We start from the raw sequence: 25,463 nt of genomic DNA on the forward strand, positions 1-25,463 counted from the left end.
GCTCTAGCCCGCCGTTGGCTGTGGCCAGTATTAATGTTTCGCCTCTAGTACTAAGTAGCTTCTGCCGATAATATTGACAGGTTTGCGGCAAGTGGCGATGCTTAGTTGTGGTGTTCCAGCACGTACACGACAAGACTGAGTTTCATATTCTGTTACATCATTACATGCGTCGACATTGATGTGTTCCAAACGGTTCTTCACTACCAGCTTACAGGAACCTGACAAGCAAAAAGTTATGAAGACAACATCTATGTTTTTTAAACGTCGAAAACTTCATGGGTGGTAACAGTCTGGCTTATAGAAAACACTCTCACAAAAGAACATTTTCCAGGACAAATCGAGTATATCCGCAGAGCACCTGTTTTAAAAGACTAGATAACTCTTTATTGCGCTTGCAAAGGTCACTTCTCCACGGATAATACGGTTGTATGGTTTGTAAAGTAATATTTTCGGCGCAGACAAGCCTCTGTCGCTTTTCATATCGTCCGTTATTTCTGTAAGAGACGTAGGAAAATGAATAAGCATAACACCGACAGTTCAATATTAACAAAAATGGAAGTGGCCGTTAGTCTAATGGCATAGCATTCGCAAGTGTAGGGAGTCCTGCCAATTTGTTTCAGTAGGTTTGTTTCAGAAGTTTAAGGTAAGCTTCTGGCAAGTATTTATTTGGGGCCAAACAATGGAAAAATTGCCAATGAGCTCCTAAACTGAGCCAGACAGGTTCCCAACAAAAGGTTATAACAGCAGGCTGTGTCTGGTATTTTTGTGCGATCTTTCATCCAGAATTGTTAAAGAATTTGTTTACAGAAGCAATTGCAATATTTTTTTTCAAAGTATGAAGGAGTTATCACACGTAACCTACAGCAATTAGGAAATTTCCTGCGTGCTTCCGGAGCATTGGCATCGTTACAATTACGGACATACGTCCTTTCTTTCGCGTACACTATTTCTCCCCCCAAGTTCCATCTTGAACATGTGGGACATCTGAAAACGATGAAGATGTTGGATATTTCCGAAATTAAATACCAAATAACACATTTGTCCTATTTTACCACAAGTGTGCCTCATTGCCCATACTGCTAATAACGTTTCCCACATGCGAAGTATGACATGTTCAATATGCAATTTAAGTTTAACTCCACGAGCTCCAATGGTAGTCTCAATAACTTTCATCGACCCTCTGGAACGGACGGTTACAATACGAAAATTCTCCGCAGCATTTAGTCGCAATAAAATCTTCACTTTTAACTTTTAAGCATTCTGCTTATCGTCTTCCTTCGTAAATTATTCATTTACTCACACTTCCGACGGCGGAAGGAGGATCAGATATTGCACAGGTGTACCGAGACCATAGCCGTAGTTGAGGCCGTATGATCCTAGGCCGTATCCGAAGCCGTAGTTTCCGGTGCCGTATCCGAGGCCGCCAACGTTGTGCCCATAGACGGGAGATAGCTGCACATTTGTACTCTCGACTGGAAGTGTGATACGTGGTTGTCACCTTCGTCAGCGTCACTGGTACTGTAGCAAGTGTGGTAATCGTTGCTGGGGCATGGTAAGTCGCAGCCACTTGTGGTCACGCCTCCTGGGAGCTACTACAGGCGACACAGCTGGAACTGCGTGTGCTGTCACCAATGGTAGGGAAGGAACATGTGCTGCGCCTGCGGGAACGAGGGAGAGATATAGCCCTGCGCCGGAGCGTAGCCACACTGTGGGCAAATCCAGTCACGGGTAGAGTATCCAATGCCTCTAGACACGCCGAAGTGGCTAACACCGTAGCCGAGACCGAAGCCAGCGCCGATGTAGCTGGCGAACGTGCCGGTAGTCAGTGACAAGACTAAAGCGCCGTTGAAATCTAGGGGAAAAAGCAGCCCACATTTACACTCCGCCAAGTTGAAAATATCAGAAAACCACTGCTCTATCGAATATTCAGGGCACACGAATTCAGATTTTTTCTAAACTTCTTCAGGGACATAAGCAGAATAGTTTTCTGAGTTCACAAATAAGTACATGATCTGGAAAGCTTGTAGCATAGTGCCCCTGATACACCATTTCGCTTCTACATAGCCTATGTCACTATCAGCAATGAAAAAAAAAGAAGTTACAGAAATTAATTTACACAAGAATTGAGTTGGACATGGGAAACAAAAAGTAAACTAATATTGAATCACATAACATAACTGACGTCAGAGAATGAAACATAATTAAGTTCACATGCACACTGATTTTAATTACAATGAGGGTATGTTGCGCGATCATTCCCTTTGTTTCATCTCGAATAATAACATTGATAATAATGTTAACAATAATATGAAAACTGACCCACAGTTCTCGTCTCTGCAGGGCGTAAACTAATGGTGCATATCTAGTGCTCCCACGTCGCTCAACACAAGCAAATGATGATTGGACTTGCCCTAGATTATACACGAGTAATTGAGGATTCCCACTTTTATCCAAGTCGATGCAACTAGATTAAACGTCTATTATTACGAGCTAGTTAACAGAAACTTTAGTTTTATTTCATGGTCCAATCAATTAAGCATCGATATTTTCTCTGTGCCTTCGAACCCCTTTCACAAAGATAAGTTCATCTTCTTTGTGGTTCCCCGATAATCCGATGCGCCTGGCCACACGCTTGAAACGGGACATTAGGCCCGCGAGATGTGCGCTGCGCACCAGGGGCGTAGCCAGAAATGTTTTTCGGGGGGGGTTCACCGGCCCGACCAGGGGGGGGGGGGGGTGGGGGGACAAGATTCTGCTTTTCTCTCCGTGACGTGATCGATAATAATATCGGTAGTTAAGCAGACTCTGTACATGTATATCAAGACATAGCCCCCCCACCCTGCGTGTGCGTGTGCTTGCGAAGAAATTAAGTAAAAGTAAAGTAAGATCAAAAAAAAATGTCACAGTTTCGCCCTAAGGGCGAAGCAATGAATGCGATAGCAACACAGCAATGTCATACGAAGTAAGGTGAGCGGCTTTGGTAGCAATATGAATTGTAGTAAACATGAGCTGATTAAGTAAGCAGGTGTGCTGCGGCGTAAGTAGACGACATGAAGAGAGACTCGATGACCACGAGAAGGCGCGTGTGAAACAGTGCTGTTGATAAAAAGCGCTTCCGTGGGCAGCGCGTGCGAAGGGACACACCTTGGGCGCTGGCACTGCCGATCGGGCAGCATTGCATGTGTAGCGTGCGTTGGAAAATGTGGCCCTACTATTACTAACTGAATGAACAAGCGTTGTGTGAGCGCGCACAAACAAACATGAATAGATCACACTGAATGACTGCAGACAACGACCGTCAAACGTCTGCAGCAAGCGGATACGCCACAGCGGGTCGAAGGTACAGTCAACCACAAAAGTTTGCGGACCACGCGAGCACGTGCCAGACTGCCTATCCGCGCCACCTAGTGGTACGCCACCTAGCGGCCTGACAGGGGCGCTCTCCCGGATATGAGCCCTCCTGGTACTCGCCTGCCTGTTAATTTTTATTCCCGTGCATGACATTGTTAGTTCGTTGTGTTGACGCAGAGCGCTGGTCTGCGATAAGGCCGCCACATATCTGGCTTGATAGCATGTATCGGAGCAATCACTGCCAACCTTTGTCGACTGGTGTGCCAGTGGGTAGATAAGTTTCACGAAGCGCTGCGACGATTTTTTTACGCGACGTTTTGTGGCGCACCTTGGTTGGCAGCATCTTGGTCCAATGATGTGTTGCTGCGTCTGCGTCTTGAGAGAAAGGGTAGGGAGGTGTTTCACTGTCATCAAAAATAAAGAAAAAGCGGATGCATAGAAAAATTTCTTTCACACATAGGCACATCTTCGCATCAGTCGCTGAAAACGTAGTAGACTTGCTTCAGGCCACGTGGTGATTGCCTATTTGGAAAGATGCCGCTGCGTGTTCCACTTGACGAAGAAGGCACATTGTGCGTTTATTTATAGAGGGAATCCTCAGCTGCGAAATCTGCCGGCCGAACCAACAGGAGCCGACTGCCGTGAATAGGATTATTCAAGCTTTCCGCGACGATGACAGATTCACAGATATGGAGCGCAGTGGGCTCCAAGCGGCCACGACTGAGGAAGAGAACCGCCTGATTACGGCCGCCATCGTGGCTGATCCTTTTCAAAGTGCAGAGATATCCGAGAAGCGCTCTCGCTCACGTGTATCGTCTGAGACTGTAAGAAGAAGGCTGAGTGAGCTTGCCGCAGTCTTTCGTAGCAGCACAGAAAGCCCTGCCTCTCAGACAGGCCAGCTACAAGAACGACTCATGTTCGCTACAGCAATGAAAGATTGGACAACAGAGAATGGGGCGATGTCATCTTTAGCGACGAGTCAACTTTTTCCACGCGCTGGGACCAACAGAAGCGGGTTTAGGCGTCCACTAAACTGCAGGTGTGTTTACGTGTATTGGCAGTAATTCACGAAGCTAATTCTGCATCCAACATGTTTCACGTAAAATGAGCTTTTGGACTATTACGAGTTTTCTGTAGTGGTATTATGTTGAAAACATTACGATTGTTTTCATAGTACTACTTACTCTGAAGCTAATTAAAGCTGCAGTGGGTCTTTCAGTACTATCTAATGATGTTTGCACGTTTTCTATTGCAACTCTATAACAGCATTATAAAGTTCATACGCAAGAGGAATCACAACATTTTAGACGCGCCGCTGGAACCCAATTGTATGCTATTTCTTGCAGATATCTGCTAATTACACACAGAGTGTTTCTATCCAGTGGACGGTGTTCCGTGAGTGTGTGGGGAGCAATCAGCAAAGATGGCCTTGGTCCCCTTGTGCGTCTGGAAGGGCCCTTCACTGCGTCACGGTACTGCGACGTCATCACTAGACACCTCGTTCCGTAGCGCTGGACGGTCCCCTTCAGCGACGGCTGCTATTTTTTTTCAACACGACCGCAGCCCGATCCATAAAGCACTATCGTCCAGTCATTGCTAGAAGAACATGCTGTTTGCCAGCTTGAGTGGCCTCCATTGTGGTGCCGACTTGAATCCCATAGAAAATGTACTGGGGCATGTTGAGAAACGGCTGTCCACACGAGCCAACCGCGGCCCGCACGGCCGATACGCTGTGGCAAGCGATCGCACAAGAATGGGAAAGCCTGCGCGGTCGACCGCGAGTTACTGACTCTTTGTACGAGTCGATGCCCACACGCATCAATTGGGTGCTAGAAAAACGGCGGACATTTCACTTCCTACTAGATCATTGAGAGACCTATGTTTCATGACACTTCTGTAAATGTCTGTGAATAAATTCATCCCCTTCAGACACGAATTATGATGCACTGTCTGCAAATGCCGTCAAATGCGCATGGCATCATTTCAAGACGCTCACTATTACATTCCAAGAAAGAAGACGAAGCAATGTGCTGTTTTGTGCGAGTATCAGTAAAAAAAATTAATTAGCGTATAACTCATTATCTAATTATTCTGAAATCCGTCAGCTTCAATGCTTGCATAAAAGAATCAACTATTAGGCCCGAAACGGCATGGACACTTGCTTTTTCGGTTGTATTCGTGTCGACCGGAGAAAAAAAATACTCTTGACGTTGGTCTTGGAACGCGGCACGTCGAACGATTGTCTAACATGGTAGTGTCTCAGCAAAGTGATCATCTGCAGCAATAAGCAGGACAATGAAGTTACTGACCCGCTAGTTGTCCCATCAGGAAGCGGACACGAATGTGCACACTGAGTTTTAGGTCATTTGAAGAAACACGTGGCGTTGACGCGCCTCCGAAGTTCGAGTCCCCAAACGAGGACGCCGTGTCGCAAGGGTTATAAAAGAGTCATCGCACCCGATTATTTCTTATTTTTTCTAAATGTAACCACTATAGCAGCGCGGTGGTTCGGGCTTTGCGCAGCAAACCTGGGCGCAGGCGATCAAATCCCGGCCGCTACTGTCACTTAGCGATGGGTGGGAACGGAAAATTCTGCCTACTGACTAAGCATCTGTGTCCCATGGCTGCCTCACCGCTCACTCACGCACTCACGAAAAAAAAAACAGCGTGGCTAAGGCGAAAATAGAACTGATAACAGCCGAAGAATACGCTGTCTGATTACTTGTACTGATATTCTGCTCTCAAAATATAAGCAAGTAGCCCTGGCTAACAAAGAGCGCGTCACGTTGAAAGAGAGAGGTAGAAAATATTTGCGCACAGTGCGAAAATAGACAGGCATAGATTTAAGGAGGATGCGTCTTCAACGTAGCGCTGCTGTCGATCGATGGTGACGTAGCGGAAGTGTCGCGAAGAGGCTCTTGGCCACGCGCTCGCGTGGTCCGCAAACTTTTGGGTGGACTGTACGTGCGGTCTATCGCTTCAACGGACACTGAGCGGCGAATGCACGGCGCAAAGGTCAGAGCGTGTGGAGATAAGAGACGGTGCGGACGAGCGACGAGCGCGGTTGTTGGCAGAGTAGAAGTGCGCCCCAGCTCCCTCCGGCGCTGGCTTCCTGCTTTTTGCTTGCGCGTGGGAGATGAGTGCGTTCGCTCTCGTGATAGCGCGCGTCCCTGCACGCTTCCGCTCGGACAAACGGCGCGCGGCGAAGATTTTATCTAAAGGGAACCTCACGCGACGCCGACGGCAGAAATCCGGTTAAAGACCATATAATTGCTATCGCAATAGATACAGTAAGTACGACAGGTACAGTGGCCGCTTGGAGCAACGGTCTCTCATCGCGCCACTGAATGGACCAGTCTTCGAAAAACGCATCATTGAGACGACCCGTACGTGCGATCGGAGGAGAAATCATTAATTGTTAATTTCCGTTAAGCGTAGATGGCCTCGTCCTCGTCGGGGCCAAATTCGTTTCACAAGTCAAGGACGGCTATACGCGTGAAAATGCACGTGTGACAGGATATACGACTCCATAGCAATAGCTGTTCGCTGCGTCTTTGCGCTAGAAAAGTTAAATACGCCGCAAAAACGTAATGCCTTTTTTTGCGAACCTTTCGTCGCCCTGCTCCATTTACGAGAGGGTTGCATTCCTGCGGCAAGTGCATGGGCCGCTGTGTCTTCTGCTGTTTGCGAGCGTGCAGCCGTCATTTGCCTTTACTTCAACAGATTCAGAATCGTACAGAATATTCCACCGCACAGCATAGATATGGCATGTGTACGCATTTTAAGTAGTGCGTGCAACTCATTTCTGCTTCACTTACGCCAGTGCAAACAGGAAGCGGCCTTGTACCTCACAGAATCTCGACTGATTGGTGTACTATGATGCAAAAATGAACTCCGGTCTTGTTCAGTGCATAGTGCACATAACCAATTTCACAGGACGCGTGAACTCCGACGAGAACTGTCAGCGCCTGCAACAAGAGTTTACTTACGCTGTACTGCGCACAGCAGTAATCCATGCTTGTCGGCTGTCTGTTTCGTGCATTCTGTTGCGAGTCGGTGGAATTTCATTGCTGTTGTGATGTGTGGTGCGCGACGGTGATATTTGTGGTGTGCGACAAGGTGCGGTACATTCAAACCAGAAGCAGACAAGGAGAGCACCGCGCCGCTCTACCGCGCCGCGCCGAAAACGACGACGCCGAAGACCGTCCGGCGCGTGAACACGCGGCACAAGAAAATACCAAAAGAAAGCGAATCCAATCACGAAGGAACACGGAGCCTCGAGCAGCCAATGACAAATCGACGAATCGACCAGAGCAGCAGAAAAAGGAGCCGCGCTGGCAGTAGGGGAGGAGTTCCAGAAGCGGCACCAGGACAAGGTCGGCCACCGGATCGGGAGTTGAAGACGGCCGTCGGGTTCCGGACCCGAGCCACCAGGACTTCACCCGGCCGGGGCCTCCTGCCAACCCATTCCTGGGCGCCGCCACTCCATCCGTTCGAGAACCGCTGACCGAGGCCGGCGAGCGTCTGCGCCCGTGGGCAGAACGAGAGCAGTCGGGGCTACGGGCCCGAGCTCCACGACCAGCTGCCCGGCCAGGACGCCGCCGCCGTCAACCCCTGCTGCCAAGCCGCCTGCCTTCCCGGGCATCGCCAACCCTGCCCGATAATCAACTGCTGCTGCCCGAGGCCGGTGAGCGTCTGCGTCCGTGGCAGAACGAGAGCAGTCGGGCTACGGGCCCGAGCTCCACGACCAGCTGCCCGGCCAGGACGCCGCCGCCGTCAACCCCTGCTGCCAAGCCGCCTTCCTTCCCGGGCATCGCCACCCTGCCCGATAATCAACTGCTGCTGCCCGAGGCCGGTGAGCGTCTGCGTCCGTGGGCAGAACCTGAGCTGTCGGGCTACGGCCCGAGAGAGCCACGATCAGCTGCCCGACCAGACCGCCACCACCGTCGGCTCGTGCTGCCGAGCCGCCTGTCTTCCCCTCCGAGCCAGAGCTGCACGCTCTGACAGCCTGTACGCGTTCCGACACAACGTCTTTTGGTGAGATCAACAACGCTTCTCCTCGTCGTCTCGTCTCCGCTTCGCCGCGTCGAGACTGTTGTGCATACGCACACCCGCAGCCTTCCGAACTTGGCCTCATATCATTACCGTTCTAGCTACATGTTTTCATGTTATCGTTGTGTGTTTGTTTTTATGGGTTACTTTTCGCTTCTAGTTTCATTAAAAGTTTGTGTGTGTGTTTCCCAAAAACGGCTTTGTCCTCGATTGGGTTCTGGGAGCTTCGCCTCAGAGAACCGCCAGAAAACATTACACAAAAGAACCTGCTCCTCACAGCTGTCATCAACCCCTTCGTGTGTACATTTCTGGTTTGGGATTCCACAACAAAACAGCAACTGCCAGCCTTCCGTAATTGCTGGCTTGAGATTCAACAACACAACAGTAATTACCAGCCTTCCGTAGGGGCGCAATCGCAAACAAGAGACGTTTCTCGCGCTGACTAAGCCTACATTCACACTTGGGAAGCGGCAAGCGGGCGGAAAGGCCAAAGCGGCCGGAAAATTTTTTCCGCGCCTGTCCAAGTTGTTCACATTTGTTTTGCTACCGCCGCGGCCGCCGCTGCCGTTTTCGTCCACATCCATCTAGTCTGCGTACGTTTGTCGGCGCGGTGGCGCTCATTATCGCATTATTTCGAGCGGTATGTTCATTCATTGATCACTTTTGATGACGTACCGTCTTCAAAAGTGATCATTTTACGCAACTTCGCGCGTCATCTGCGACCTTCGGTAAATTCCTCGTTGGCGTTCCGTAATTCTCCTCACACGGGCACGGTAGCTCTGAGTCACAGGTTGGCGCCTAGGCGTGATAATATTTCTTTAATAGCTTTTATTTACAAGTTGTAATACATTTCATCATTTCGTATTGTCGGCGCCTCCAGGACACCAAAGGGGCAACGGGAACACCACATCTAAAACCCGGCTGGCCCTTGTGTTGGGGCTCGCCAAAGCCTGCGCGTCCTACGTGAGACCTGCGCTCCCAATCTATCGTCGCGACGAGAAAAGCCCCCGCGACTTCTGCAACATACCGTACGCTGCGAGGAGAATTATGGAGCGCCAACGAGGAATCTGCTAACAATTGTCTGCCATGGAAGTGGAAGAGAAAGGCTTTTATACTTCTACCAACTTGTTTTCTAGAAATGGACAGTGAATAAAGTAAGACGCGGACACCTCGGAAACGGCGGTGGTGGGTTCGCCTGGCTTAGCAAAGGCGCGAAAAGTTGGGTCACGCCAAGGCTTCGTTGCCGCACCTCCGGTCGCGCGACGTTGAATACTATCGCGAGTATGGCTGACAGTACGTTTTAGTGCCACTCGTCGTAGAGCAAGGGCTGGTTCTTGATCGCGTCGATCAGCCTTACAGCCACACTTTGTGCCATGTTCAATTTTACCACCGGTTGTTTACTGCTAGTGTAGCTTCCAGTGAAGCAGAACGACTTTCCGCCGCGTTTCCGCTTCGCCATGGCGAAAAAATCGGCCCGAACCGATTTGGCTCGCCGCCTGTTTTCTGCCTGTTTTGCCGCCTAGGCGGGGGATTTTTGCAAGATTTTGCCGCTTCCGACAGCCTCGAGACCAAGTGTAACCGTATCGCTACAGATACTAGAAGGGCACCCTTCCCGAGCACCCTTCTAGTACCTGTAACGTAGCCTAAATCCTGCGCGAGCGCGGCCTAACCGGCACCTGAAGGGAAGCGGCGGAAATGTATACCGGAGATTTCTACCACCTGGGGTCTTTAACGTGCACCTAAATCTAAGTAAACGGACCCTCGAGCATTTTCGCCATCATCTAAAATGCGGCTGCCGCATTTGTTGCTTCATTTGTTGCGCATTTGTTGCTTCAGAATGCGGCCGCCACATTCTCGCCCAAACTTCACAGATGGTCAAAGCCTTGACAAACACCGTGACATTTTTTCATTGCAGACATGATTCGCTGTAATTACCAACCCCAAACGGAAGCGCCCAGGAATGAAATTGTGATAGTAGCACCGCTTTCATGAATTATGTTCACGCGACGCGACGAGAACACAGGTGGTAATGGGGGGGGGGGGGGGCGAAAAAGTTCAGGGGGGGGGGGGTTTGAACCCCCCCAACCCCCCCCCCCCCCTGGCTACGCCCCTGCTGCGCACATATCCGTTTTTGAAAATACTTTCACTGCCTAATGTTTCTCGTAGATGTTACACAAAGCTATAGCGCCTGCTCTGAGTGCGCGCGCACAACACAGTTCCAGTCGCTTCACTGTTAGGATTGAACTTCGTAGTTTCCAGTGGCACACGCGTGCAGTAATAGATAATATCTAAATAATCTTCAATTAATCTGTCAACATAGTTCCGGTTGTTCGGCGTGCGACCAGCGGACTTCACCAGGAGCGTCGTAAGCGTGAATTAACTTTTCACAGGGGAGCTGATTTCTTGTTCATTTCTGACGTCATTCCTGATCAATAAAGAAATGAAGAAGTTTTCTCAACTTTTTCTAACCTCCACGCCACAGGTCTCCTTCATTTGTCAGACGAAGCTGTTACACTGTTGAACCCCGCACGCAAACTCCTCCGTCGTTATCTACTCCTGGTGGACCCACCCTTTGCTAACACTGCTGCTACTACCTGAACGGCCCGCAAATCCCTTGGGGACGCTATCGCGCGCCAACCCTATACTATCCCAAGGCTGTCCCATAATCGCATTGTCTATGATCCTATGACTTGCTCAAGTGGTCTATCTGCCGAACGGACCACCGCACCCTGGGGCATTCCTCACCGCAGTGCGCAGAACGCCCTCCGAACACCATATAATTTCTACTATATTCCTCATTCGTTCTTCAAAATCAATTTCCACTGAGCCTCCCTTACTTTAAACTCGTCCTGCCCATATCATCATGCACACTTCTATTTTTCTTCTGTGAGCGCCCAATGCGCGGCGTTCAAACTGACCTTTGGTTCCATTGAGTCCTGACTGCACCCATGACTTCAAGCAAACAACCGCATTTCCAAATGTAAGCCCTGCAAGCATTACACCTTTCCCAACGCCGGAGCACCTCGTACTTTTTTTATTCCTATAGCGCCTGTGTTCAGTATGGCCGAATTTCTCTTCTTTTTTGCCATCATGTTTTTTTTTTTCCTGTGTCTCCAGATACCTATCGCGTTCGTTTATCCATACATCAAGGTACCTGTATTCTTTTACCCGAGCTATTTCCTGGGCCTAGTATCAACACTGTCTGTTTACTGTTTTCATTGAATACATAAACCTGATTTTTAACACTAAATTTTAATCCTACAATTCTCACATTCTTCTCCACGGATATCAGGCAGGACGTTGCATATCACTTTGCTTGTTAGGAAGCAACAAAATGTCGTCAGCATAAAATAAACCTGGAAGCTGCTGCTCAACTATTGTGCCGGCTTATTTGTATGAGAGGTTCAACCCGATATTGATTACTTCTAGAGCCCTGTCCATCTTACCATCTACTATCGGCCAAAAAAGTAAACGGACCACGGCTCCAGCGGGCGGAGCGGCTGCCTGGCCACAACGGGGCGCTGCTGTCGCGCTCCGCGCCCTTGGGTCGAGAGTGCCGTGGGTTGACCTTAAGCTCCTCCCTCACCCTCGCGCTGTGTCTTGTCACGCTTGATAAAATGTCTAGTGCGTCGTCCGGTTGCTCTGCTGCTGGTGGTCGCGATGAAAGGGACCGTGCATAGCAGGTATCAGCACAGGCGCTGTCGCGCAGTAGCCGACGCCGCACGGAGGTGTTGAAAGTGCACGGCAACGCTTCGCGGTGCGCCAAAACACGTGACACCATCCTAACCTCGCTAGCTCGCTCCACGAAGGTGGGGCGGCAAGATTTTAGCGCATCTCTCGTCGTCAGCTCGTACGCATTCGGATTCGCATTTCGCATTCAACGCAAATGGTATTTTCTCCATAAATCTCCCTCACTAGTTGTATACAGTTGTTGCCTATACCTGCCCATTCCAGAAAAAAAAATAGCAGGTAGCTTGCACTGGAGGCACAATTTTTCAGGAGACAGCGGAGATGATGGGCACCTAGCTAGTCCTGGCTTTTTAGGCTATAGCTAAGCACTACCAAATCATCCCCAGTATTTTCCGTAATTTATTAAAGGAAGCTTTGTACCTCCACCAGCCAAGGTTTCTGTCGTGTCCGTCGTTGTACTCAAAAAACGATCCCGACGAACCGCTAACAATTGCAGTATAGCAGTATAGCTTACTTGAATTCAGGCCATTCAGCGTACAACTAAGCACTCGTTTTCGCAAGAAAAAATGTCACAGTTTCGCCCTAAGGCGAAGCAATGCATGCGATAGCAACACAGCAATGTCATACGAAGTAAGGTGAGCGGCTTTGGTAGCAATATGAATTGTAGTAAACATGAGCTGATTAAGTAAGCAGGTGTGCTGCGGCGTAAGTAGACCGACATGAAGAGAGACTCGATGACCACGAGAAGGCGCGTGTGAACGGTGGTGTTGATGAGAAGCGCTTCCCGTGGGCAGCGCTGCGTGCGAAGGGACACACCTGTAGCGCCTGCACTGCCGATCCGGGCAGCATTACATGTGTAGCGTGCGTTGGAAATGTGACCCGACTATTACTAACTGAATGAACAAGCGTGGTGTGAGCGCGCACAAACAAACATGAAGAGATCACACTGAATGACTGCAGACAACGACTGTCAAAAACGCTGGCAGCAAGCATACGCCGCTGCGGGCCGAAGGTACGTGCGGTCTATCGCTTCAACAGAAACTGAGCCGCGAATGCACGCGGCGCATAGAGGTCAGAGCGGTGGAGATAAGAGACGGTGCGGCGAGCGACGAGCGCGGTTGTTGGCAGAAGAAAGTGCCCGCCCCCCCACCCCCCCCTCCCCCCACGCTTCCTCCGGCGCTGGCTTCCCGCTTCCTTGCTTGCGCGGGGAGAGATAAGAGACCGTGCGGTCGAGCGACGAGCGCGTTGTTGGCACAGTAGAAGTGCCCCCCCCCCCCCCCCCCCCCACCCCCGCTCCCCTCCGGCGCTGGCTTCCCGCTTCGTTGCTTGCGCGTGGGGGATTGAGTGCGTTCGCTCTCCGTGATAGCGGCATCCCAGACACGCTTGCGCTGGGCATACGGCGCGCGGTGAAGATTTATCTATACGGAACCTCACGGCGACGGCGACGCCGACGGCAGAAATCCGGTTGAAGTGTCCATATAATTGCTATCGCAATAAAACCACAAAAAACAAGCTTTCAAAGTGATGAGCCAACATGATGGATGCTAAGGGCTGCGGGCAAACAACGGAAACAGGCTCGGCGCGGTCCGTAAGATTATATTGCAGCTGTTGCAAAGCTTATGCAGCTGCTTGAAAGAGGGTTGACGTCATGGAAACCCTTCCAGCCTAGTAACCTGCTTCGGTTCATTTTCTAGACTACCCCACTAGGGCGTAGTCTAGTAGTGTATCACACCGATAATAAAGCAGTAGTGAACATTGTTGTGAAGTAAATAATAATAAAGGCCGTGGTTAAAGTTACGTTGTAGTGTGTGAATATCAAGTGCGCCGCAGTCACCGTGAGGGTGGCGTACAAAGCTTCGCTTTCCAACCACCTTCACAAGGTGGATTGGCGGGCAATTTTTTGATTATTGATCGATTATCAATTAGCTATTGCTTGGCTGTCGCAAGGTATTGGCCACGTATTTGGGCTAGGATAATAAGCACTACCAAGTCATCCCCAGCAATTTCCAGAATTTATTCATTATTGATCGATTATCGATAAGCTATTGATTGGCTATCGATGACTGCCTAAGCTTAAGTAGTCTCAATTATACTTAGCTAGACTTACCCAAGCTCAGCTTCGCTAGTTTACAGATATGTGCCATTGCGCTTGTACCCTTTCTGCACTACCGCCAGGATCGGCCCACATTTTCTGTTGACACGTTACGGACTAACGCTCGGCTTATACAGCTCCGCTTATGATATCCTACAAAATGTTGCGGTCTACGTTGTCGTACGCTCCGGCAATGTCTAAAAAAGTCACATATAGCGGTCTCCTTTCTTTGGATATTTCAACACACTCAGTAAGGACAAATAAGTTGTCATTGAGACGGGCCTACCGATTCTGAAGCCATTCTGAAGTTCTTCCAATATGCCATTATTCTCTTCCCTAAGAACACTCAGCGTCATCTAGCGCCTCCACCGCGAAGCCTGCGCGCCGCCTCCGAAATGCATGGTGTGCCGGTGTGTGTGCAAATGCTCAGAAAGACGTCGTGCAGTAATCGGACACATGCCTCACGCTTCTTTCCGGACACGCTGCGCCGTCTAGTGGCTCTGCCGAGAAGTCCGTGCGTGGCCTCCGAGACCTAGAAGCGCGGCGCGCCGGTGCCTTTAAACGCTGAGAAATGTTCCCTGCCTTGCCACACACTCCGTGGCACATGCTCAGTGGCCCAAGTTGGCGAGTAATTCATTGAGATCGGCACATGCCGAGGGCATTCATGGCACAGCTCGCTTAAGCGTTGGCGTGAAAGGCGTTCTTTGAAAAGCAGCACCTATCCAGTGCATTTGTGGTGCAGCCTGATAGTGCCTGGGGTTGCTGTCCTTGAGGAAACCTTTTGGCACGGGTTCGATTTCGCTCATCACTAGAGAAGTTTAAATTTCGTCATTGTAGAGGGGAACATTCCCAGTGGAACATATCTAGTTACCCAAGTTGGAATCAAAGAGGTTAATTGGAGACCAGCACAGACGAAGTGGCGCATACGCAGTGCTCCAAGTCGGCGTCAAAGAGTTTCTTCGAACAGCGGTATGTACCCAGTCCGGCGTCTACAGTGACTCACGTCCGCGTGAAAGAGGTTCGTTGAAGAGCGGTGCATATGTACCCGGTAAATATTCTACGATGGATCATATTCATGTCATAAATCAGGTAATAGAGAAATCTGCAGAGTACAATCAACGTCTCTAGGACTTTCATAGAATATGAAAAAGCATTTAATTCACTAGAGAGAACCAGCAGTCATAGAGGTATTGCGTAATCAAGGAGTACAGGAGGCATACGCGAATATCTTGGCATATATCTACAAGGATTGCACAGCAACTTTGATTCTCCACAAGAAAAGTAGAAAGATACCTATCAAGAAAGGGGTCAGGCAAGGAGACGGAATCTTTCCATGCTTAGAATTCACTGCATGCTTAGAAGAATTATTCAAGCTATTAGACTGGGAAGGCTTAGGAGTGAGGACCAACGGCGAATACCTCCGCAACCTTCGGTTTTCAGATGACCTTGTCCTATTGAGCAACAGCAATAACGGGGCCGAATTATAGCAAATGATTGAGGACCTTAACCGAGAAATTGTAAGAGTGGGGTTGAAGATTAATATTCAGAAGACAAAGATAATGTTCAATAGCCTGGCAAGAGAACAAGGATTCAGGATCACCAGTCAGCCTCTAGAGTCCGTAAAGGAGTACGTTTATCTAGGTCAATTACTCACAGGGGACCCTTATCATGAGAAAGAAATTTACAGAAGAATGAAATTGGGTTGGAGTACATACGGCAGGCATTGCCAAATCCTGACTGGGAGCTTACCACTGTCGTTGAAAAGAAAAGTGTACAATCATTGCATTCTACCGGTGCTAACATATTGGGCAGAAACTTGGAGGTTAACAAAGAAGCTCGTGAACATGTTAAGGACCGCACAAAGAGCGATGAAAGAAAAAATGTTAGGGCAAACGTTAAGAGACAGGAAGAAGAGTTTTTCTGGATCAGAGACAAACAGGGATAGCCGATATTCTAGTTGAAATTTAGCGGAAGAAATGGAGCTGGGCAGGCCACGTAATGCGTAGGATGGATAACCGGTGGACCATTAGAGTTACAGTATGGATACCAAGAGAAGGGAAACGCAGTCGAAGACGGCAGAAAACTAGGTGGGGCGATGAAGTTAGGAAATTTGCAGGCCCAAGTCGGAATTAGCTAGCGCAAGACAGGGGTAATTGGAGATCACAGGGACAGGCCTTCGGCCTGCAGTGGCCATAAATAGGTTGATGATGATGATGACAATATCTACACAGTGCCACACACTCAGTGAGCCAAGTTGGTCTGACGGCTGGTTTCGAACCGTGTTACCTCAGCACAGCAGCTCGATGCGCTACCCATCCGACCACGAACTACCCAGTGACTCAGCTAGGCGGGGAAAACGGTTAGATGCAAACATACATAGAAACAAACATAGATATAGATAGATGCATTCATGCATAGCCCCCGGAACGAGTGTCAAGTACGCTAAATATGCGAACTTATTAAAAGGCTGAAGAGCTCTCACCATGATAATTCTGCGTCTGTCGTCGGTTTTCACAGTCCCTTATTGGGCCGTCCTGGCAGAACTTTATGCGCCAGCGACTGTCTCTCTCCGGCACTACCTTACGTTGGTGCGTTGTTACGGACTGGCACAAACGAGCGCTCGGCGCGGCGTTCAATTTCATTCTGTATGATTAAAACGAAGAAAGGCTTAATCTCTGCCAGAAGAAGGCAAAATAAGAGTATTTCTTCTTTGTCAATGTCATATATCACCGCGCTTCGCTTTAGCAAGTGCGGCACGGTGCCAGCTAGTCGGTAGTGCACAGAAGTAATGAAGCTCTGGTAACGATGACGTGAAGGACGACTTTGCGAAAGAAAAGGAACGTTTAAGTTATGGCAACGTTCGGGAAAGAACACGCAACGCTATGTCGTCGGGGCCGAACGATTTCTATTCACTGCGCGTTTTCGTCCGCCGCGCAAAGAAGGCGCCCTAAAGCTGCATGAACGGAATATTTGCAGACACCCTTGAATTAGGCGTGTGCAGGTGATGTCGACGTCTGGCGGGCGGCTCTCCTGTTCTGCCATGCTGTGAAAAAAATACAGTAAAAGTAAATCCTTTAGCATAAGCTCCTTGAAGTACTTCTTGAAGACTGAGAGATGGGCGAGTTGGTGTGGCTCCATCTTAAAAAAAAAAAAAAAAAAAAAAAAAAAAAAAACTAAACTTCAAATACGTCGTATGGTTGCGTCCAATTACATTTGTTTAGAACGTATACGCCGTTGATCGCTTTCAATTAACAGTAAGTTTTTTGGCTTCATACTTACTTATGGAGCTCACAGAGCCCAAAATACTTTTCAGCGTGTAAAGATACGCTAACGTCCAAAATACGTTTCGTGGTTCTAAAGAGGAGACAGGTTCAATTTAGGAGGAAAATGCACGTCCTCAGTACGAAAGATTCATCATGGTCCCCCATTTCATTTAGAAAATACCTCTTGAGGTATTAGTAAGTATTTATGAGCCAAGAATAAAACTAAGCCAAACAACAATCGCTTAGCCGTGACGGCTCCATAGAAATACAAACACAATGATGACTTTTAGAATGAGGTCTTAATTCTGGTTGGGTCTTGTATGTCGTATTGTACTATATGACTAAGAAGGTTAACGCAGCACACACTAGGTGCATTTGGGAAGTAGCTATTGTTGATTTCGTCGGAAGCGATAGTGGCGTAATTGTAGGTACTCCATGGTATTAGTGTTCAAAAGATGTTTCTTTCGTTGAGATAATCTTTGTGTATTGCTGGCTGGGGCAGGTCCAGGGTAGCCTCTAGAGAGATTGGGGGGGGGGGGGGGGGCTCATCAAAATATACAAAAAAGGGTGAAGGGGTAGGCTGCTTGCACACTCATTACTGTCCGCCGGCAAATCATGGAGGGGGATGCGAGGGGAGCCAGGGACCTCCCTCTGGACCCACAGATGCTGCTAGCTCTCAGATAATTGGCCGACCAGACGCGCGTAACTATATTGTTGAAGAAGTGCACGTTCTCACCACGTCGTAACAGCGTGAGAGTCTGTAGAAGCTGGTGCCATAGGCCAGGCAGAAATACATCTCATGTTGAGAAAGAAACGAAAGAAAAGCATGCCATGCTACTTGTCCTAAGTTTAAAATATGCATGAGAGAGAGAGAGTGAAAGAAGAGCTGAAATGCAGGGAGCTTACCCAGACGTGCGTCTGGTTAACCTTTGTGCTTCAATGCATAAAACGACGTTTTGTTAAGACAGTAACTGGAACGGCAATGCATTTTTCCGCAATGTTCGGGAATTAATATCTCAAAACTAGGATCAACCTGAGAATTCGTTCCAAGTGGATCCGCCTTGCGGTTCTCGAGGGTTATAATTTGTAAACTGCAATATGGACCTTAAGGTAGTTAGTTCAACAAACTAAGTAGTCAATTTTTTTCAATTGGTTGATTATGCATTTCAGTTTCTTGTGCAGTTAAAGTGCGCCTCTTTGAGTAGACCAGCTCATGAACTATTATTGTGCCATCTGCCACAGGCAACCTTTAAACATTTTGAAAGGGTTCCCTGAAACACCTGGTAAAGCTTAAGCAATAACAATAAAGCTCATTTGACATTATCTTCCGAATTCTTATATAAATTTCTCAATTTGTAGAAAAAATGCATGTTGACACTGAACAATAGTGCGGTACGACTCTTTTTAACGGAGTGAACAGAGTGTAGTCCCCGGTGGTGAATCCGTAATGTTTAGCACTGCACGTTCACTGATGTAGAACGAGAACCTTTGTCACTCGGCGCTTCTCTGGTGTGGCCAGGCGGGAAGCAGAGCGCTATGGTCCTGGCTTTCGCTGTTGGCACCTGACCGAGACATGACCTCAGGCAGGACGACTTGGGCATTATGCAGCGGCCGTGACTTGGGCGACACCAGGCGCTGGGGCGGTACCCAGACCAGCATGCTAAGGCCTTGTCGACGTTGCCTGGATGCGTCCGCACTTTTTTGGGTCCAAAGCCTGTCTGCTTGCGCCGCTCACGCAGGCGCGTCTTTCCCGAAGTGCACTTCAGTTTTTTTTGGTTTTTAGCATCATGCTCCTTTTAACTTCTTCTTTGTGCTTTAAATATTAATTACTGTCGTCTACGAGCGTTTTATTTTGTCATACATGACACAGACTCTTCTTCCTCAGTCTTGAGAAGTACACAGAGCCTACACACCGACTTATAGCCGTTATATCGCACTTGAAGTACATTTCTTGCACATGCATTGTTGCGCGAGGTTATGAGTTTTTGCACAGGCACAGTTCGGCATCACACTTAGGATCGCAACACCAACGCTTTTTAGCACGTGTAACTAAGCGTGTCCGCCTTAAGCAGTTGACCTCCAACATCACTTCGTTATTAAGACTAGCGAATCAAGACAGTAATTCATTTTTTGAACAATAGGAACAAGATCCATTTATTTCATCGCACATTACCATGGATACCACATCGATAAGAAGTTCGACGTCCGCTCGAAGGTCTTCAGCAAGGCGACGGTATGTACAAAAGGTAGGTCCATTTCTGCAAGAGAAATGAAAATAAGAAAGCCTCAGTTCGATTGTACATCAAACAACACGAGCTTGCAGAATACTGTTACATGTTGACTGCTTTATCAGACATGGACGTCCGATAAAGCAGACGTTCATGGGCCTTACACCCATAAAATACATTTATTTATGTTAATTGCCCACGTTAGAAGAAGCGGAATGAGGTAGGCCACACCAGGAGTGGTAGTTTTTGTTGCTATTTCAACAGAGCAACAAAAAGTACCTGAAAAAATCTGCAGGACTGCGCAACGCATCTCTCTGCCCAGCATGCCTTAGCCTATTGGTCTTTCGTCCATGGCGCTTGGGTATCCTTTCATGCTATCATTCCAATATCAGCATATTCTAGTTTGAACTTACTTTCAGAGCGGGGGAACGTTGACAGACCATTGTGTAAAATCAAATTATTACAGTCAGGTGGAGCTGACAGAAACCTTTTAAAATATCAAGGAGCGAGTGTTCTGGTACATATCCGAGCTCTTCTTGCTGAGAGTGCCGGAACTATAAATTGAGTTAGTTGTTTATTTATTTGCTCCTGCTGTTTAATCTCAGCCTGCATGATTGTGTGATCTCGTCCTCAAATTAAGGCAACAAGTTGGGATAGACGGATTGAATTGGAGATGAAAATCAATTATTTGTAAGGGCAACGATCAACCCTCTCGGGAACAGATGTTCCTCATTAGGAAACAGAGGGATATTTCCGTGAAACAGAAAGCAGTAACTTTGCGAGAGTGCGCATTTAATGGCATTGACAAATATTTGTTGATGCGTCATGTACAATTTCCTGCAGTGATTGCCTGTGGCTTTATGGGAAACCTATCTTACTTTCGTGCAAGCACATATTTACCCGGCACCTTCATATAAAACTTTAGTTGTTTAGTTATTGCTTGTATCGGGCCTTCTTTACTCTGTCCTTCGCCTTGACGCTCGTGTTTGTGTCCGTTACCATGAGTTTCAATGGTTAGAAACAAACGCAGCAATAGCAAATACGTGGTACTTACACTTCTTCCTCCTGACGAGGGCGTTGTAGTCCAGGTTCGTGCCAAGGCCATAGCCGTAGTTGAGACCATACACACCGAGTCCGTGACCGTATCCGAAGTTTCCAGCACCGTAGCCGAGGCCTCCGATACCATAGCCGTAAGTTGGCGCTCCTTGTGCGATGGTGGCGACAGCATGGGCAGCGTGGTGGACGGTGGTGGTTGCCACAGCAGGAGCGGCCGCAACAACCGGCGCTGGGGCGGCAACAGCTGCCACGTGTGGTACGGCGTGGAATGTCGCCGCCACCTTGGTCACTGCCGCTGGAGCGGCGGCTACGATTGGGGCAGCGGCCACAGTGGCAACGGCAGCTGGAGCGGCGTGGACCGTAGCGACGTGGGCTACGGCCGGCGCCGCAGCCACTACATGAGGAGCGGCGTAGGTGGCCACAGGAACGGCAGCAGTGTACGTTGGAATGAGCGCGTAGCCAGATGCCACAACTGGGGCGTACCCGATGCTGTGGGCGAAGCCTGTCAGGCCGGAGTAGCCAATCCCATGTTGGACGCCGAAATGGCTGATGCCGTAGCCGAGACCATAACCGTGGCCGATGTAACCAGCCAGCGCATTGCCGGCGAGAGCAAGAAAAATGCAGGCTCGGATCTGGAAGATATTAAGAACCATGTTGATGGAAAACTAAGTGTCTGTTTCAAGCTTAACTTAATTCACCAATCTCGATATTGCAGCTCGCGGGAACAAACGAACACGAAGCCTATACGCAGCAACCTTGTGCTTGCCAAGTATCTTAACTTAAGATGCTTGGCAAGCACTTAAAAAGTAAGATACTTTCTTTTTCTGTGTGGTAAAACACTAAAATACGATGAAAACAAAGAAATTACCCAAGCGCATGGCGTACACATCGCTATGCTTTGCTGTGCGCACAAACTGTACGCTTCAGTCTGTGCGCTAGTATACTGAGCGGTGTTCATGAGCTGATTTCATGTGGGATAAAGCAACGTTTGAATGCGAATAAAACCTCCGCTTACCATGTTGACTTTCGTGTTCCTATCGGTCGAACTGCCGCGTGTCCTTGCTCTATAGCTGGTTTTATACGAAGCGCTTACATGTACACCGTCGTTAGAGTTCACCTTTGAAAAGAGCTAAAGCGAATCCGCCTCCGTATCGCGACTGTTCGAGTGTCCGCTTTTTCTTCTAAGCACTGACCGTTTGATGTCACACGGGCTGCAGTCCAATGAGATGCAAGGAGAATTGCAAAAAAGAGAAGTAGTGGCAAAACGCTTCGATCTGGCAAGGATATGGCACAGTGCGTAGATGCATTGCACCGAAGAAAACCAGTCCGACGAAGAGCAAGTCCCTATTGATAGTCAGAGTTACGGATTTCTTCATCGCATTAGTGGAGCACTCGAATGAAGACGGACGTAGCATGAAGAGTGTGAAGACCGCTGAAAAATTTTCCTCTCTCTAAGGTCAGGTGCGGGGAAGGATATATCACGCGCTGCCACTCGCAAGCGCCTTAATTTGCAGACTCTTTGCGGTGGCTAGTCAGTGATGACGCTGAGGCGGCGTGGGCTGCATCGTTTAGAAGTGCGTGCCTCGCATCCTTGTCATGAACATGCCGTTAGATACCCCCGCGAGGAAACGCAAATCCTCTCTAAAATCTTCGTAAAGAAATCGCAATAACGTGGGAAAAAAGCTGTAATAAAAGCATGACACGTGGCTAGCACTTTCACTACAAGTATAAATGATGCCTTTTAATGAGGTCTACATCGTCGCAAGCGGCAAAAAAAAAAGAAAATAAAAACGGCAACAGCACCTACTCTGTTGCTAGCAGGCATATGGAATAGTTACACCTCCTCTTGCGTAACGCATGTTCGAGGCGCGAATCACGTTTTTTCACTGAGTGCGTAAGTGAATGCAAGAAATACATGCCTAGATGGATATTTGATGATCCTAAGTACTGAGCACCTAAAGAAAGCAACATGGGTTTAACTCCTTTTTCCTTGCTGTCTAACCTATGCCAGTGGAGTAACTGCTTACCTCATCCAATGTATTCAACCTGAAATATCGACGAGCCTCTATTACCTGCTGATGCTTAAGTTCATTGAATATATTTAAAACTTATCTCACTACAACTACGACAACACTACATCTCCTTATTTCATTTTCCTATAAAAATCTTGGTAGCGTTTGACACGAAAGGGTGAGAAATGTTTATGCCGTCTGCGCAGTATTGCATAGGCCAGATTTCCTCGTCTGGGTGAACACACAATGTTTGAAATAAACAAGCACATGATATAATGCCTTCATTGAATACATGTTACCTTTTTTGGTGTGGAAGTAATAAAGGAATCATGAAGCTTAACTATTCCTCGTAAGCGTTTTGTCTACTGGCGCTTCTCTTCTATGCTCTCATACTTTCTTTGTCCTTCCGTACATGTTCTCCGTCTCTCAAGTCTGGGTTATTGCAGTATTGTTGTTTCTTATGTAGCTATTTATACAGTTCCATTTGTTATTCTGTGCACCAGCACCAATACCATATTGTATTGTCCATGGGAACATTTGACAAGTTTAGTTATTTCATGTTCTGACTAATAGTAATATTACTACTACTATTATTATTACTATTGTTATGAGTATCTTAAAATGAGGCTTCTGATCTAGCCTTAGACGTTGATTTCTTTATATTTAGCGCAGAGCTCCTGACAAAGTGCGCATTGGAGTTTGCTCGTGCAGTACAATTGCTTGTTGTGTACTTGTGTTGTGTACTTGTTGCTGTGGATATGGTGGCACCAGTATGTATCTCAAAACCTTTGAATATTTTTAAAAGTGCAGTAACCGAACAAATACCTTCAGTTCTTTGGAATAGTTCTTTATTTATCTCGAACAAAAATAGGAGACCACCTTTTGAAAGAAATCAAGATATAGGAAATGACAGTTGTAAAGACTTTGCATTCTGTGCAGGGGCATGTGTCTGGTGAAAGAGACAGAGACGGGGAAAGGCCTATGTTCCCTGGTGGCATCTTTTGTAGCGTTAGCTACACTGGACTAGCCAAGCCCGTTTCGCGCGGCACACCAAGAGCCGTGCTGCGCATGCGCAAGGATCAGTGATGTCACACGGCTTGCGCACCGGAGCCACCGGAGCCGGCACCTCTCGCGCACTCCGCCGCCGCTGCGCGCGACTCACCGCCGCCGGTCTGCGCATTCCAGAGGAGTGACGTCGTAGCCGTGGTAGACGCACTGGCGCCGGCGCGCGCTCGCTGTGCAGTCGCCGTCTGACACGGCGCTGGAGCCGTTGCGCTTCTGACTGGCGTTTGCCAATGTGGTATAGCCATGGAGAAGGAGAGCGCAAATGCTGCTCAACAGCGCAGAAGAACGGAGAAGCTTGACTCATCGGATCCCGAAGTAGTTGCCTGGCAATTAGCGGTTGAGCATAGGAGACAAGCAAGAAAGCTAAGAATAATCAGCTGAACCTTTGCTAACGCTACGTATATCCTGGCATAGCCGAGCTAAGCCACTGCAACTTTTTTCAGTGCGCTGTGAAGACAGCGTGGTAGATGTGATGGTAAAGAGATGGTGTAGTAAAGGTGCCCGTCTGTAAGAGCCGCCAATTAGTCGATTGATGCTTGTTGAGATACTTGTCGGGAAAGGGTATATGAGGCAGGCTTTACGGTAGTGCGTGAGAGCCTCGCCATGGGCGATTATACAATCACTCTCGTTGCGGTGCCAGGAGGCTACCGCCTCGTGATCAGGGGCTTGGGGATCGTGAGACCATCCGGAAAACTGCAGGCTCAAAGAGGAGTGACGTGCCCGGTTGACGCTTGCTCGGGAATCGTTGTGCACGGCTTCGTTTCCGTTAAGACATGCGTGGCTCGGGGCCCAGAGCTACGCTGCGGCGTCGGGAACGGTGTGTGCCGATGAGGCTTTGGTGCGCTTGGGACAATATAAGTCCTCTTGTGTAATTACGTAGGGCCGTCTTTGAATCAGAGATGTTGCACGATGCCGTAGTCGGTATCGTAAGCAGTATCCTCCGAGTCCTCGTACGCCGAACGGGAAAGAAGCCCGCGAATAAATGCAAAGTGCCTCGAGCGGCCAGTCGCACGGCAATTTTGCGTGTATTCGCCTCTCAGTCAATACAGTACGTCAATCACTCGGCCCATTACCACTACTAGATGCCTCTCCTCCATTGTGTCCCATATCGGTTGCTTGGCTGTCGCTATCACTTCCCAAACCTGTTTCCCTATAAGCACGCTAATATAAACTCGCTCGCCTACACTTGCCCTCTCTATTATCGCCGGTACACGTTAGGCATCTTTTTATCCCCAACAAAGGCAACTGGACAAAGACAACTCGACAACCCTCCTCCTGGCCGCCTTAGCTGTACCTGAGGCCGCGATGCCCTCCCCTCCTCTGCTTATCATCCTTCGCGCCGTTGACTTCCGTGGCCGGCACTTTAGTGGTAGCTCCTTCGGGACCATCACTGACGTGGCCGCCACTGCTTTCCGGCGTGGCGGTTTTGGTTCTTTGCCTGTTCTCGCCTCGGAGCCAGCCCCATCCGAGTGCTCGCATCGAAGCGTTAATTGTTGCTTTGTGGAATGGCGGCCCTTAGCTTCACTTCTACATTGGTTAGCTTATCTTTTACAGCCTTCTTCGGCTTGTGCTTGTACTTGTTTTTTTTTTTCGAGCTTTCCGACTCGTTTAGCTTGCCTATCATCTCCTGCTCTATACGGTCAAATCGCGACCC

The 25,463-nt window shown here is 48.6% G+C and overlaps 1 protein-coding gene across 1 annotated transcript; it reads right to left on the reverse strand.

Moving 5' to 3' along the window:
• Positions 1–1,296: 1,296 nt before the first annotated feature.
• Positions 1,297–21,884, reverse strand: LOC125944361 (cuticle protein 64-like). The gene is made up of 3 exons (XM_049664757.1): positions 21,748–21,884; positions 20,731–21,364; positions 1,297–1,472 (listed from the first exon to the last, which is right to left on the reverse strand). Exons 1-3 carry the CDS (start codon positions 21,748–21,750, stop codon positions 1,297–1,299), a joined length of 813 nt encoding a protein of 270 aa, XP_049520714.1. The 5' UTR covers positions 21,751–21,884.
• Positions 21,885–25,463: the final 3,579 nt, after the last annotated feature.

The sequence above is a fragment of the Dermacentor silvarum genome, chromosome 3 (genome assembly GCF_013339745.2).
Source record: "Dermacentor silvarum isolate Dsil-2018 chromosome 3, BIME_Dsil_1.4, whole genome shotgun sequence".
Taxonomy (NCBI): domain Eukaryota; kingdom Metazoa; phylum Arthropoda; class Arachnida; order Ixodida; family Ixodidae; genus Dermacentor; species Dermacentor silvarum.

Excerpts from the sequence above, each read along its gene's own strand:
- LOC125944361 (XM_049664757.1), bottom strand. Across the intron at positions 1,473-20,730 it reads CCTCGTCAGGAGGAAGAAGT|TCGAGAGTACAAATGTGCAG; the intron begins GTAAGTACCACG and ends TCACACTTCCAG.